The sequence below is a fragment of the Rhipicephalus microplus genome, chromosome 2 (genome assembly GCF_043290135.1).
Source record: "Rhipicephalus microplus isolate Deutch F79 chromosome 2, USDA_Rmic, whole genome shotgun sequence".
Classification (NCBI taxonomy): Eukaryota; Metazoa; Arthropoda; class Arachnida; order Ixodida; family Ixodidae; genus Rhipicephalus; species Rhipicephalus microplus.
In genome coordinates, this window is record NC_134701.1 from 136931335 (window position 1) to 136947214 (window position 15880).

Consider the following 15880-nt stretch of genomic DNA (forward strand, 5'->3'; position numbering starts at 1 on the left):
TAGTGCTCCTGGCTGCAAACGAAACAATACCGCCCAGGCAATCGTGACTAGTTCGCATAACGTTCATGCGCAGTGCGTACGATCTGCCTGATTTATTCGCTTATATGCGTGTTTAAATATTTATACATTCAAAATCAAAGCCTCTATCTTGCCATACCTTTTATGTTTGCTGAAAAAATGCAACTCCGTGTGGTGTCGAATGGAGAGCTTCCTAAAATTAACTAGAGGCGACTCTGGCGCTGCGATTATTCAGCAACCGTGGAACTGATAGGTAGTACACAAATTAGCCTATATTCTTTATACTTGCGGGCTGTGAACGAACTACTGACTTTGTTTATGGCGATGTTTGGATATCTTTCGAATAAACGAACGAACCACTGTGCCTTTGGAGAGTCGATCTTAAATGACCAGTGATGATGCGTAACAATGTAATGTGATGAAGTGAAACAGATGAATCATTTATAATTGTTTCGTGACAGAGCTGCTTCAAACCCCGTGAAGCCGAGCGCAGGCAGACGAAAGCACGAAATATAGGCAAATTCATGATCTACCCATCATTCTCATGCGCAATGAAGAGCCATGCATTTAAGCTCTCATAGGCACTAGCGCGAGAGTTTTCTGTAGTGTATTTATAGAAAACTCTGTGGTGCTGAAGAACATTTGAATAGTCAACATGAAGGAACTAATGAACAATTTTGCCACAGGCAAATTAGAAGGAGCACAGATGAACTTACTGTAGGTGTTTTGTTGTATGCGGGTAGGTTAACGGATGCTTGACGCCACTGTTTGCCGTTGTCTTGATATGGGGCATCAGTCCATAGCGTGACCTCACGATCTTCGTTGACCACTTGAGTGACCTTGAGATTTTCCGCACTTGAACCGGCGAGGAAGTACCAGAAGCGGAAGCACATGGGCTGAGTAGCATCATACCAATTTTGAGGGCTCACCATGCGCCCACCAGGAGCCTTTGCCAGCAAGAATCGGCCTGTGATATCGAACAGAAAGTATGCGTGAAAAATTGTCCTCGATTAGTTTCGCTTTATGGAAGAAAAAGCAGAAAAGCTTTCATGTCGTGTCATTCTGGCAACTAAAAATTTGTCTGAATGAAGCTAAATGGGGGTAATTCTACTTTCCATGTTCTTTCGGCGCCGCTGATTTGAAACCCTTTCAATGCACTACTTCCTACTGGGACAAAGTTTTTGATCTACCCAAGCAATATTTACGTATTGACTTGAGGCTACCGTGATGTCACAATATGTACAAAGTTTAAACTCACTAAAGGCTCTTACTTGTAAGGCCATCTTGCTCAACTAAATATTATACATCTGCAATAGAGGCGAAAGAAATGCTTGGGCATACGAAGGCGTTAATTTCTATATGCCGGATATGGCTTATGAAGCTTGAAACAGAAGTTGGCAATAATAAACAAATGAAGCATCCACCAAACAGTAGACAAAATCTTTTCGCTGTTTAGAATTAGAAATCTCGTTTAGAAAAAAATTATTTACACTATGAGCAGACCAAAATTTACACGTGGCAATCATTATTTAGGAATACATTCACAGTTTCACGATTGCACATCTACTCACCACTACCTTTCTTTTTGTACTCCTCCTTTTCCTCCTGCTCACCATGGCTTCCTTTTTTCTCCCCTTTGCATGGTATAGTATACCAAGCAGGCTATGATTCGAACTTCTAGGACACCTTGACAGTTTATGCAGTTTTGAATTTCGCAAATTGCCACGAAGCTCTCTCTATTAATTCTTTTTTTCTCTCCCTTTATTTGAGCACGCGTTTTGTCACGACATCTAGGTTATCGTAGTGTACGTCTGTCACATCGGGGTCCATGTTCCGTGAGCGAAGCAGGATAGGAAGAAAGAACACGATGGAGATGAAGCGGAGCATGACGTGAGTGCGAGGTGGTTCATGGTGATAATTTTGTATATGTGACACACGACAGCCTTGAGCATAACATTTATGCTGTAAAAGGCCATATTTACAATATCTATGCGTACGATACTCCGTGTCACTAAAATATTGAACCTCCATATTCCCAAAGTTTCTCGTGCAGTTTCAATATGGCCCTTTATACTGTAAGTAACGATCAGTGCAAACCATGCCCGCAGTGCCTGAGAAACTTCAGGACTTTAGCAGATCGTTTTGTTAAGGTTACGCACCCAAAGCGAACGTCACAAAATATTCTACAACTTGCGTGGCCTCTAGTGATAAGGGCACTTGTATAAATGCTGACGCGATTTACCGCTTGTCAGTTTATCAACGGCCGACGCTCTGCTCGTCGCTATCAGTGCGTGTGTGTATCAATGTGATGTGAGTTTCGGTTTGATTATGATTACCATATCATTATGAAAGATGCCATAGCAGAGGTTTCCGGAAATTTCGACCACCGAGAGTTCTTCAACCCTCACCCAAATCTGAGCACACGGGCCCACAGCATTTTAACCTTGATCGGAAATGTAGCCACCGTAGCTGAGATTCCATCCTACGACCTGCCGGTAAGCAGCCGAGTACCTTAGCCACTAAACCACGGTGGCGGGGCTCGCAAATCATCGGATAGTAACAGAAGTGCCGGGCCACTCCGTCAGAGTCTGCACAGAGTTTGGACGCGAGAACACAAAGCCAAAAAAAAAAAACAAGTCGACTAAATGCTACGATACATCATTTAGCCTTCAAAGTCAATGGGCGTCTCCAATGGTGCTAGTGAAGAAGAAGGGCGCAGCTCTAAGCTTCTGCATCGACTATCGCTTATGAACCAGGTCACGAAGAAGGACGTGTACCCGCTTCCACAGATAGACGACCAGCTCCACAATGCGAGGTACTCTTCTTCAATGAGCCTCAAAACCGGCTATTGGCAAATCGATGTCGACAGAGAGACAGAGAAAAAAACGTTGACGTCATAACACCGGATGGCCTTTTTGAGTTCAACGTTATGCGCTTTGCTCCAAAAAATCAAGAATATAGTACTGGCTGGCTTGAAATGACAAACTTGCGTCGTTTACTTGGAGGTGTCATTGTGTTTTCCTCGAGTTTAGACGAACACCTTCAGCGCCTTGAATCCGTACTTCAAGCAGTCAGGAGCTCCGCACTTACCCTTAACACAGAAAAAAAGCTGCTGCGCGTGCAAGGACCGTCTGTTTTGGGTCACGTGATCAGCAAGACTGGAGTGCGCGCAGACCCGCAGAGAACATATGCCATCGCTACATTCCCGTCACCCACCGACAAGAAGGCCATGCACAAATTTCTCGGCTTGTGCACCTATTACGGACACTTCGTCAAGGATTTCTTGCAGGTCACTAAGCCACTGACGCAGCTCACGGAGGCCGATATCGAATTCAAATGAAGAGCGGTGCAAGTTGAAGCATTTATGAAACTGAAACGACACCTGCAAACTCCTCCGATACTTGCACATTTCGACGAATACGCTCGTACAGAAATAGAACCCGACGCCTGCAGCGTAGGTCACAGTGCGGTTCTTGCGCAGAAGTCTAACGCTGAAGAAAGGGTTATGAGCTACGCTTGCCAGTTGTTATCAAAGACAGAAGGCAACTATTCCACAACAGAAAAACAGTGCCTTGCTATCGTCTGTGCAACGTCAAAGTTTCGCCCGTACCTCTACGTAAGGTCCTTCAAAGTTGTGAGCGCCAACACGCCCTGTGCTGGCAAGCTAACTTGAACAATCCCTCTGGTCGTTTCGCACGATGTAGTCTAAGACTTCGACAATTCCACGTTACCGTCGTTTACAAGTCCGGGTGTCCGTCCAACTAGTGAACACTCCTAGTACCGCCATCGCATCTTTTCATCATTTTCATCACTAGGGAGTCTACATGTGCGCGCGTCTCTGTGTTTTAAAACACGGAGACGAGCGCACATCTAGGCCGCCTATTTATCACATAAAAGTACTGCCGTGTAGCGGACATTCCAACAAATAAACGAGAAGTGGCTACCTACAACTACATACATCGATGACGAACGACCCTCGGCTTAAGGAGCTTCGTCCCTAGAAGTCTTCTTGAATACAAATTACATCTTTTATATTCTGTTTCAGAAGTTTCATTCAGCACTGTAGAGCGCTCTTCAGCCAATAAGAAGAGCGCGTAGCCCTTCCCTGTTTTCATTCGCGCCGTGTTGTATGCTCACTGTATTTACGGTGTGTGCTCAATGAATTGTAGGTATTATGGCTAGTTTATTAAGTTAAAAATGCAGTAAAGCTATTAAAGAAGCAACTACACGAGAAAGCTAAAGAACCACGCATTTGTTGCTCTGCTGAAGATCGGTAGAATTTCATGCCAGCGCATAACTTCACTCAGTGTCGGTTTCTCTCTGACGCTGTTCATGGTTCTCGGATGTCTGTTTCTCCGTCAACGCGTTCATTCGCGTCACCTGCTGCAATGCTCCTTTTATCTCTTTTTGTTTCCACAGAGAAAAAGATTTGACTCGCACGGAATGCTGTGCGAGGTTGCATGTACGATATTTGGAGATGAAGCGTTCTCGGTCTTACGACGCAGCCTAAACACTGTCGTGGCGCGTTAGGCTTAGCAGGTGCGTCTAAGCAAGCAGCATATCTCGCTAGTATCGACAGAACGTACTTTCCGCCTTAGTCCGAGAGTGAAATAAAAGAAGTCGATGGGTGATTTCACCATTTGTTTTCTGCTTCCAGCGCAGTGGGCGTATAGCAAGAGCAAGTCCGGATTGAAGCGGGCAGTCACTTCTGCATGGGTGCTGCCTTGTTGATTTGTAAACGCAGTTAATGGCGGTAACCGACAACAATATTTAAATGCATTAATAAGTAATGCAAAGAAGAATAAACATATCACGTATCGAACGTATCGATGTGGTGTAAAACACACCAAAGAAATGTCAATTTTAGCACACCCCGCCACCTTCAAAGCACTTGTATGTGGGAGTACGTTTCACTGCCCCTTAGCTTTGGCAGAGTCAAACCAAAGTGGTGAAACAGAGTATAGAATCCGTAGGGCATATGATCTGATTATTTGTCATAGTATTTCATGTAGCCGACGTCCGCCATAAAGTTATCTGAACGCGATAACGTCATCCTATTATGGCATCATGACTACACAAAGTCCACAAAATTCGTGACGAAAATCGTCACGTCATCATGGCGTGACAAATTTTTTTAGTGTACTGGCTACTTGACGTCTAACGCCAATGTGCATGATGTGGTCACGTTTCACAATAAAAAAGTGTGTGCGCCACAACTACTGGGTAAATCGTGCTGGTTGAAACTGGCTCCTGAAAATAAAGAAGGCCACATCCCACCACATAGCTGGGCGACATTAGCAGACCTGAAACGCCCTCCTTTACATGCGGTGCTCTGCCCTAGTTTTCTCATGGTTATTGAGATTAATTGGAGCGATTGGAGACTGGTCTTATCACGTTGCGCGAGCCGTGCTAGACTATAGTGTATTGGAAGTTGCTCCAATAATGCGGTTAGATTGTATGCATCACGTGGATGGTTAAAGTCACTCTGACTGTACGCGATCACCAATGATGATGCCGGAGTGCACCACGACTCATTTTTAAATATGAGGTGTGTTGAGAATAGTATGATATTTATTCAGGATTTAGAGAGTTAATCAGAATCCTGGTGACCGACTACTGTGCTTGCCTCTATCGGTGAATGTTAAGTGTTCTTTGTGTTTTTGACCACTGAAGCTCGTCATACGAAACCGCCATTCCTCCACATGTGCTTTTGGTTACCGCATTCCGCACCATCGCAACAGCGCGATAGTATTGTTCTCTGATAAGTGATACGTAAAATGTACATCTAAGAAATATTTGAAGTCTAGCTGATAGGCGTAACTTGAGACCCGTATGCCAGCCTCACCTGTGGGTGACTGGGTGGTGTGATCACTGGTAGGCTTAAGGCTCCTGCTGGTGCTTGTGCGCTCCCAGTTGTTCAGTTGCCATCCACACGAGTCAGACTCAAAGTTGCAACCTCCAGCTGCAAAACGTTGCACAGTAGAAAATTATGGATAGTTACCGCAATCCCCACTAGCCGTACTAGCTGCTTCGTTAGCCTATTTCACAACCTTGCGATTAGAGCTATGTTACATCACATTCAAGATGCACTACAGTAGCACAAGAAAACATAGCGTCATAAATGACAGTTCGCAAACTCCATAGTGGCTGTTTCTATCATCACAGTCGTAATAAACAGTGCTATGAAGGTGAAACTTTCTGTTTCGCAAACAACTCGCCTAAATAAATGCAAATGAAATTAAACTTGACGCTAGAAAGTTTAAACTGATTTTTCTTATTTTGGCTACATTCCTTCAGCTGGAGATAAATGTACTTCATTTTTCTTGAATAAGCGAGCTTGTGCAAGAAATAACAGTCGCAACGCCACCCGGCTGTTCTTTTTGACAAGTTTCCTGGTTCTGGTATTGTGAATGGGTGCGTAACACATATAAGAAATAATATAGCGATAGTATTTATATGGACACTCTCGGCTGGAGTTTGCTGCTGACGTCGGCGTCACTTACTGTTTATGTATACGAATCTACATGGAAATGCAAGAAAGAAAAAAAAACAGAAATGACTCCGGTGCGCGGAATCGAACTTCGGTCCTCTCAATCGTGAGCGCGAGGAGTTAACTACTTAGCCACTAGGGAGCACGTCGTTCACCACTCAAACGGCAAGCTATTTATACCTACTACTTACCACTGCTCACAGGCATCTCAGGGGAAAATTCTCGTGCTTTCAGCATTACCCGCAAGATGGCGCAAAGAGTGCGCGTCGCCACATCGCACGGCGGCGCGCCCTGCAATTTCCCACGCGTACTGTGCCCCGCTTAGAGGAGGAGAGCGACGCTCCCTCGTCACCCTTATCTCGGGGTGGTAAGTAGGGAAGGATCTTACGTCTTGGATAACCTCGGGCGTTACCTGGAACGATTCTGTTGTAGTTACCGGACACACAAAGGTCTCTGCAATCATTGCAGTCTCCATTTGCGAAAAGCGCGCGCTTTTCACACATAGCGAAGTAACAACCGAGACGCTTATTCGCGTGCATCTGTAGCTGTGAGTACGTTTCGTGCGTGCTTTGTGCGTGAGAAACGTGGGGCACGTTTTAATCTGCTTTTCATTCTGCGTGTGACCTTTCAATTGGTTGCTATCGCGTTCATTGCTTCACCTTTGTGGCAAAGCTTTGACTTTTTGTTTATAGGTATACAAATATTGCCTTTAAATTTAGCGGTGCCTTCAAATATTCACCATCATCTTTGACTACAATTCTAAAACCACGGCTATATCGTGACTTTAGAAAAATAAGTAATTAGTGCTATATGAGCTGATAAGTACACAAAACCTAGGCTTACTTTTGCAGTATTAGGGGATATGCTATAATGTTGAGTCTACAGGGGCTTTCCTGCTATGTTCAATAGTTGAGAACGAAATTGTGGAAGCTTGCATTCATTGCTTAATGAACGGGCAAATTGTGCCCTAGCAAAACGTTTTCTACACATTGAAGTAGTGCTTATAATTAATTGGTTCATCTTTATTCTGCAAAAAACCTAAGTTTAATGTATGTACACGCAGTGGTATCGCTTTAACTGTTGGTCGTTCTATGCCTTACATTTCACTTACGCCAGCCCGCAATACTCATAATAAACCAAAAATACCACGAATCCGTTGAAGAAGACTTCTAAATGATGCGATTGCATTGTTATGGTATAAAAAACAGAAGGAAAGTAACGGTATTATATTCTACACTATTAAGGAATGGAGATCAACCACACCTGTACGTGTGGCGACTAAATACAGAGACGGCTCAGCGAAAACTCTAATTGTGATACGCAAAAACATACAGATAGAGAGAGAGAGAGAAGTTATCAGGGCTGTGTCTAGCAGTAAAAAATGCATATCAGGAGGCAGAGATGTGAAACAAATATTAGAAAGAGAAAGCTCATTTGAGCTGGAAGAACCCTACTGAGCTCACCACTGAAAACAAAGCTTTAAGTATTATGGGTGCTGGAAATAGAACACGCTTAACTCTTTTCAGCACCGTGATTCCTAGGCTAACCACTTTTTCTCCAATTTTTCCTGTGCAAACACTTGAGCCCCACGAGTCGCATTTTAAATGGCGCAGTTTTTGAAGCATTTGACGATGTGAGAGAGCTAACTTATTTACTTTGGGCTTTAATGAGAGATGCTACTTTTCCGGCTTTTTTCCAGCTGCATCGTTCTTAGGGCGCGCTAGATGGTGGATCTGATATACTTCTCTAGATATAAAAGTATGTGCTGTTCCTATAAGGTTGATACTGCAGAAGAACATGTTTCATAAATAACTAATGCTTAGAAATATAAAATTAAAGGGCTGTACTGAGCCAGTACAGAGCACCGTGTTACTGAAGTTCGTGGTCAACGTAGAATGGGGATAAACATTATGGGAGCGGTAGCTGCAGGTGGGCCGACCACAGAAAAAGAGAACAATGAATGCTGGCATGCTTGTAACTCGCGCTCAGCAGCTGCTGATACACCACTTCACCGAATAATTCTCGAAGGGCTGATTGGTATGCTGGGATTGGCACTTATTGCATCCATTTCTTTTATCGTTGGGAGCCAGTCAGTTGGGTGCGGGCCACAGCGCTATTCTGTCCACACTACATCAATTCATTCAGACAACCGGAACAATACCCTGCTAGTGGTACTACCAGATAAATACAACTTTTTGTTCCCCTTGTTTTTTTGCCAATTTTGAAATGCGGTTTTCGATGCTTTTTCCTATTAACTTTTATTGTCTTTTTTAATGTACGCTATTCTTCTTCTTGTTCTTATCTGATTTCTCTCTCTTTTAACAAGGATTGTTTCTAAACTTGCATTATAAAATACAGTGTGGCCAATCTCCTAGTGGGTATGAACCAATACCTTTTAGGTGACAAAACCAAACAAACACCATCGAGCGCCATCGGCAGCACAGACTTGTGGGAATACGCACATTTGTATTGTGATGACTAAAGACGATGAGGCAGAACAGGCAGAAAGACGATGAGGCAGAGGTTGTGGGTTGTGCGCTGACCAACGGCTCAGAACAGAATAAGAACGGCTGGTTCAGGGCGAGGGCGTTGCCTCCTGATTAGCTAATTCTCTCGTTTCAAGGACGAAGTCACGAAAAGCAGCCATCCAAGTACGTAAACACACCAGGACCCTTGACACTTCGAAGCAGATAAGTACTGCAGGAGTCCGACAATGGCGTCGCAGTGGTTATTGGTGAGTAGCCACCCACAAGCCCCCAACATATATTCTTGAACTGTCCTGGATTCTTCGATTACTGACATCAACCCTCTGCATTGTCCAACAGGTCACCTTTAGCCCACAGCAAGTGTACTACTTATGCTTTGCCCTTGTTATCTTTATAAAGTCGGTACACTGTAAACCAAATTACACCCATATAGGTGTTTTATAGTGTCTATAACTCACACCCCAACACCCCACGAAATGGGTGTATAAAGCAGGGCTACACCTATATCGTGGGGCGGATTTCCGAATATACACCCTATGGCACAAACATTTCTTCGGGTGGAAAGTCAAATGTACACCCAAGTGGCCTTAAGGGAGTGAGGGTGTAAAAGCGAATGTACCCAATAAATCTTAAGGGCGTAAGGGTGTAATATTGCTATGACACCCTAACACCCTTAAAAAACAAAAGTAGTGTAGGGGTGTAATTGCACAAACAGCAAAAAGGGTGCGAGGGTGTTCATGCTGAATAATGCCCCAACACCCATGCAAAAAATACCACAATTCGAAAGTTACCCCTTTCCAGTAACCCCCTGTGGAAGCACGTGAAAGCTTACCCTTCAGCTAGACCTTTTATGTGGAGATGTCCTATTGTAGTGGCTCCTGCCACAGTGTGGTAATCCTGGCCTTAGCACAGCTTTTATGGTGCATATATGAAGCACGGCATATAACACGTAATCCTAGCTTAATGCAAAGGCATCACTCAAAATGAGCTGCCACACATAACACAACGTTCACAAAGTCATGCCATTGTGCAAAACGAAATCAAGCTTTATTTTATTAGACACAGAGAACATACAGGATTCAGAGACAAATTGTACCTTAATCAAAAGCATTTTGTAATTGTGCAAAGCCGAATGCCATTTGCTACAAAAGAAGACCGGAAATCGGACGTCAATGGTACGACATGGAGCTCTAACGACCAATGCATGCATATCAAATACAACAAAAGAGCCTTTATTTGCACTTAAAAAATAATATATCAATGCACACTACAATTACCACAATGATACGCCACAGTTTGCATGTGTTGTGGCATGCCTTATGCATATTATGCAAGGCTAGTGGTATTCTAATGAATGTAATGACAAAACAGTCTTAAAATGGCATTTTCATTTCACAATAACCCTTGTGTGTTCAGACATTCAGAATACTGGGGAAACAATAATACAGGAGTGAAAACAATAGGCAAAATTACAATAGCTTAACAGTGTCACTAGATACTAACCACGCAGAATTGATTTAAAGATGTAAAATATCAAGCGCATCACATAATATGTCCCCCTGAAACATTGCTACATCAAAGAACATAAAATGGACACACAAAAGCAGGGTGAAAGAGTAACCACTTACAGCTAGCAGAGGTGGAGCAGCCAAGCTATCATCTGGAGCAATATTTTGGAGCATCATATCTTGCTTTTCTAGGGAGAAAATCTAAATATGGAGCAGGTTTCAGGAAAAACAAACACAGCATTTTTGAGCTTGAAATTTTAAATTTACAGCATTGATTGATATGTGCAGTTTAACGTCCCCAAACCACCATATGGTTATGAGAAACGTCGTAGTGGAGGGCTCCGGAAATTTTAACACCTGGGGTTCTTTAACGTGCACCCAAATCTGAGCACACGGGCCTAATGCGTTCCTGCCTCCATCAGAAGAGCAGACACCGCAGCCATGATTCGATCCCACGACCTGGGGGTCAGCAGCCGAGTACCATAGCCCCTAGACCACCGCGGTGGGGCTCCAAATTTACAGTAGTACAACAAATTATACTGAATCACACACACAAAAAAGTATATGTAGAAATTATTTGACATACGCTAATTCATTCAAAATACACGAGAGTGCAGCTATTTCAACAAAAGCACTCTTGAACTGTCCCACAGTGCAAACAATGCTATCCTCCCTATATACGAATGCTCCTCGACTCGAATCTCATCCTTCACTTGTACTAGCTGAGCACAGCGCCACCGCTTGTCTAAAAATGACGCTGCGTTTCTTGAGAATCGCAGCAGATTATCCCTGATATTGAGTGACTTGCTCTGCCTAGAGACTGCGCTGGAATCAATTTTCTCAAGTCAAGGTGAAGCATTTAGTGAAGGGACGTTCTAAAATACGGGTGTAAAACTCGCAGTAGCATTTGGTGAGCTTGTCCAACTGTTTGACAGGCGACCCAGAAATTCCAGATATTCGTAAAGGAGGAGCTCAAGGGGGTGGCGAAAAGAAAAAAAGTGGTATACGATTTTTTTTATCGTCGCTTAAGGCTGCAAAAACCTCATAAATCACTCTAAAAGACGGCCAGCACTTATACTAGTACTCGTTATTGAATGGCATCTGCATGGCAGAGTAATATAGGGACAAAAATGTTTTGTGTCCTGTAAATCAAAAAGCACTTTTCCGCAGAGCGAAAGCGTATTCTGGCAAAAGCGACTTAAAAAGCGTTATGGACGTCATAGAAAGGGGGGGGGGGTAGAAATTTCTTAAACCGTTCTACTCTTTTCTTTTGCTGTGAGGTTAGAATATAGTCAATTAAAAGTTATAATTACGGTTGGCACATCTGTATTAGATTGGATGATGATGACCCCGATTCGATGGTTTAGTCGCCAAAATACTCAGCTGCATTTTTCATGCAGGCGGAAATGCTGTAGGCCCATTTCCTTAGATTTGGGTGCACAAGAACCCCAGGCGGCCGAAATTTCTGGAGCCCTCCCCTAAAGCGTCTCATAATCAAATGGTGGCTTTAGGACATTAAACTGCACACATCAATCAATTGGATGGTGATGCGCAAACTTAAGTTGAATAATGGATCTTATGTTTCTTGATAAAATTAACAATACTGAGAAATAATTGAGGCTGGTTGGGCATTTCATAATGGTTTTGTGCAAAATTAAGAAATTGTATCCAATTGACACAATTGGCACGGCTGCTGTTCTCTTGAACATGCAAATATGAATACGAAAATATCATGTAATATTTTGCTACAGACATTAAACATGTGCTGTGAATAGACATGAATGCCTGAATTGAATAGTCAATTTCACGTCAAAACCACGACCGCACAAAGAAAACACATGAATAGGACGGGTGCTCACTAGCAGTTGTTTGTACCTTATATTCATAATATACTATATATTCATACGTACAACCTTAAAAAGGTGGCGAGCCGGCATGAAGTACTGATTGTGTTCGCGCCCCTAACAAACTAGCAAAATTGCGCCGGTGCATCGCTGAAAATCACGCTGAGCAGCTGAAAGGCTGTAAAAAGAAGCATGCGTGGCCATTCACGAAGTCTGCCACTGAAGTGGTTTACAAAATACCCCTATCGTGCAGAAAGACACATGTTAGCCAGACGACGAGGCCCTGCGTCAATGATCGAGCGAGGGAACACGCTTTTACGGCAAAGAATAACGACGGTGCCCGTTCAAAAGCACAAGTCACTTCATGTGGATTCACACCAAGAGCCATTTTGATGGGCTTTCACAAAAGAAAAGGGGTATCAATTACGTTAGCAAAACTTCACTCATCATGTATGAGCTGGAAGCATGGTATCTAGCGATCATGTGTCCTATAGCGTGATTAGGTAAGGGACGGCCCGAGTAGGTTGCACAAGCGTTGACAAAAAGTGGGTTTATATCAGCCTATTTCCTCAAGAAATCAACAATTGCAAATGAGTGCCCCATCCGTTTATGTGTTTTCTTCGTTTGTGTGGTCGTCATTTTGGCGCAAAATTGACTAATATTTAATGCAAACATGCACCAACTATCCCAACAGCAAGTTCTACTACATATTGATGCTACTGCTGCACATGTACACAACAATAGCACGTGCAGGTAGTTCTCTTAGAACTGTGAAAAAAGCGGCACTATACAGTGCCTCAGAGGAGGCACTTTGAGTATATTTTTTGGTAAATAAAGGGCTTAATAAGCATAGGACCTTTTTCTGTGTTCATGGCACACTGTTAGGGTGATTTCATGCTAAACGCCCAGCCGTTTTGGCGACCATCTCAAATGCATTCGAAAAATATTGTGCTGATTAACTGTATTGAAAGCAGTGAAACGGTAGGATATTTCGGAGAGAAAAAATGTTTGGTCGCAAGGTTGCCGTCGGTACTTTCCGGGATGTCGTTTAAGTGTGTGTGAAAAAATTTATTTTAAAAGTACGTTCTATACCAAACTTGGTCTACATGTTGAGTAAAGGTTCTTGTGTAAAGTGTTTGAAGCTCAGTAATATTATTGCAACTATACTGGCAGATATGCTTCTAAGAATTTATCCAAAATGTGCTATGTTTGCAATTTTTTTATTGCAATACTGCAGTTTGTATGAATGTCTGTGTAGTGAATGCCTACTCCACGCAAGGTATATTTTGAGAAAAAAATATTTGAGACTTATCAAGCTGGTAAACTTTATGAGAAAAATCATAAATTCTACAAAATCGTAATTTTTGATCATATTCAGATGCGATTTACGCCATGTGGTGGCTTAACTAAAAATTACCTTTATACATAAATTGAAAGCAAATGAACACTTCTTTTCAAGTACTATCATTGAATTTTTTGTTTTAAGGAAGAAAATATTTTTTTAGCATTCCCATTGGTGCCTATCTTCCCATTTTGTCATACGACAGCTGCCACCTTGAAGTTTCCTATTTTCATCAATGGGAAAGTTCAAAACTTATTTTCTTCCTTAAAACAAAAAAATGTAATGATAACAATTGGCACATGAAAATACCTTTTTTTCCTTTCGATTCAGGTTTGAAGGTCATATTTATTTGGACCACTCCACAGTGCAAATCGGGTCTCAATATAAACGAAAATGACGATTCTGCGAAACTCGTAATTCTTTCTCGTAATGTTTAGCAGCTTAAGAAGTCTCATAATATTATTTCCTCAAAATATACCTTTTGTGTAGTTAGTATTCATTAGTCAGACATTCATAACAAATGTTGGCTAAGTTCTTGTAGGCGTAGTAGACGAAGAAAGTGCTTAACAGCGCAAATGACAAGAAAGAAAAGATAAGACGAGAACAGAGCCCTGAACAAACAACCAAAGCTTATTGCAAACCAACTGCAATATACAGAAAACAGAATCTGCGCATAACCACACATTATAAGCAGAATAGCACATTCATGCACCATACTGCCTACCTTATCGACAACCGGTCATATAAGGGGACCCCAGATAACTAACTTCACAGCAGTTAAAAAAATTGAGGATGCGCTAAGACAGGAAGCACCAAGTTCTTGAATATAGAAAGCTTCACTAATCTCGTGCTCGCGCCGAATTTTATATCCCCCGTAATCAAACACTTGTCAAGAATTGGCTGCCAACAAGACTTATTACAATGGTCTACCAAGTGGCTGGGAAGAAAACCTTTTAGAGAGTTAGCGTGCTCCCTCAACCGATCATTCATGCATGGCCCTGTTTGGCCGATGTCGACAGGTAAATAATATCTTGTAGAGAATAGCTAAAACACATTCAACGTGGTGCATAGCGTGTTTCTTAGTGCATGCTTCTTTCTCAGGTCCTTCGCTGTTTACCCTGCGACATAGGCCAGCGAGCTTGTCGCGTGTGCACAACGCAACTCTTACACCTATTTTTCCAGCGACCTTCTTTAGCTTATGGGAAACTTCGTGTACGTAGGGAATAACAGCCTTGCTAGAATGAGGCTTGTTGAGTTAGCTCTTGCTTTGTGTCTCATCAGGCAATCTTAGTGACGTTAGGAGAGTCTCGGCAATAGAAGTTAGCAGGAATTAGAGAAGCCTGCTTGTTGAAGGCAGTGAACTTAGAACGAGAAACTGCACTCTATCTGGCGGTGACAAGAGTCAGTTAGAATTGCCTTTAGGCAGGAAAAAGCGATGCTTCGCTTGACTAGCTTAGAATTAGTGGACGTAAAAAGAAGGCTTTTCTTTGAGAAAGGTTCGTACCACCAATATACATGGTCAACCAAAAAACCATTTCCAAGTCAAGGCATCGTAACTTGTCGTCATGAATCGAACTCCGACTTTAATTCCAGTTGCATCATTTCACGCCAAAAAATGTCAAATATCTCACCGGTGCAGATGTGTGCAATGGCTCAAGTTTAGCACCGGTTCTTAGTGACTTTTTACTCGCGCGGTATGAAAGAAGTCTCATGGCTAACTTTGATCACACGAGTACAGTTAAAGTGTTCGACTACGTTGACGACTTTTTAGTGCTTTACCGCGTCGATCAATCTGACCCTAGGCGAACCACCGATGAGATATTTGAAGTTTTTGGGTGTGAAATGAAGAAACTAGAAATAACGTCGGAGTTTATTTCTGACGACAAGCTACAATGTCTAGAATTAGAAATGCTTTTTTTTTTGTTCATCATGTATGTTGGCGGTACGAGTCATTCTCAAGAAAGACCTCCTTTTTACGTCCGCCCATTCTAAGCTGGTCAAGTGAAGCATCGCTTTTTCCTGCCAAAAGGCAATTTTAACTGGCTCTTGTCACCGCCAGATAGAATGCAGTTTCTCGCTCCAAGTTCACTGCCTTCAACAAGGAGGCTTTTCTAATCCCGAGCTAACTTCCATTGCCGAGACTCTCCGAACGTCACTAAGAGTGGTTGATAAGAGACAAAGCAACAGCTAAC

The 15880-nt window shown here is 42.7% G+C and overlaps 1 protein-coding gene across 3 annotated transcripts in view; it reads right to left on the reverse strand.

Moving 5' to 3' along the window:
- The window catches only part of LOC119169741 (MAM and LDL-receptor class A domain-containing protein 1), a 317209-nt gene that overhangs the window by 57612 nt on the left and 243717 nt on the right, over positions 1 to 15880 (reverse strand). For all 3 annotated transcript variants that reach the window (XM_075886843.1, XM_075886841.1, XM_075886842.1), the window contains exons 53-54: positions 5864 to 5980; positions 735 to 985 (exon numbers count right to left, since the gene is read on the reverse strand). In XM_075886843.1, the coding sequence (XP_075742958.1) occupies positions 735 to 985; positions 5864 to 5980 (368 nt within the window). The remainder of the gene's footprint in view (positions 1 to 734; positions 986 to 5863; positions 5981 to 15880) is intronic.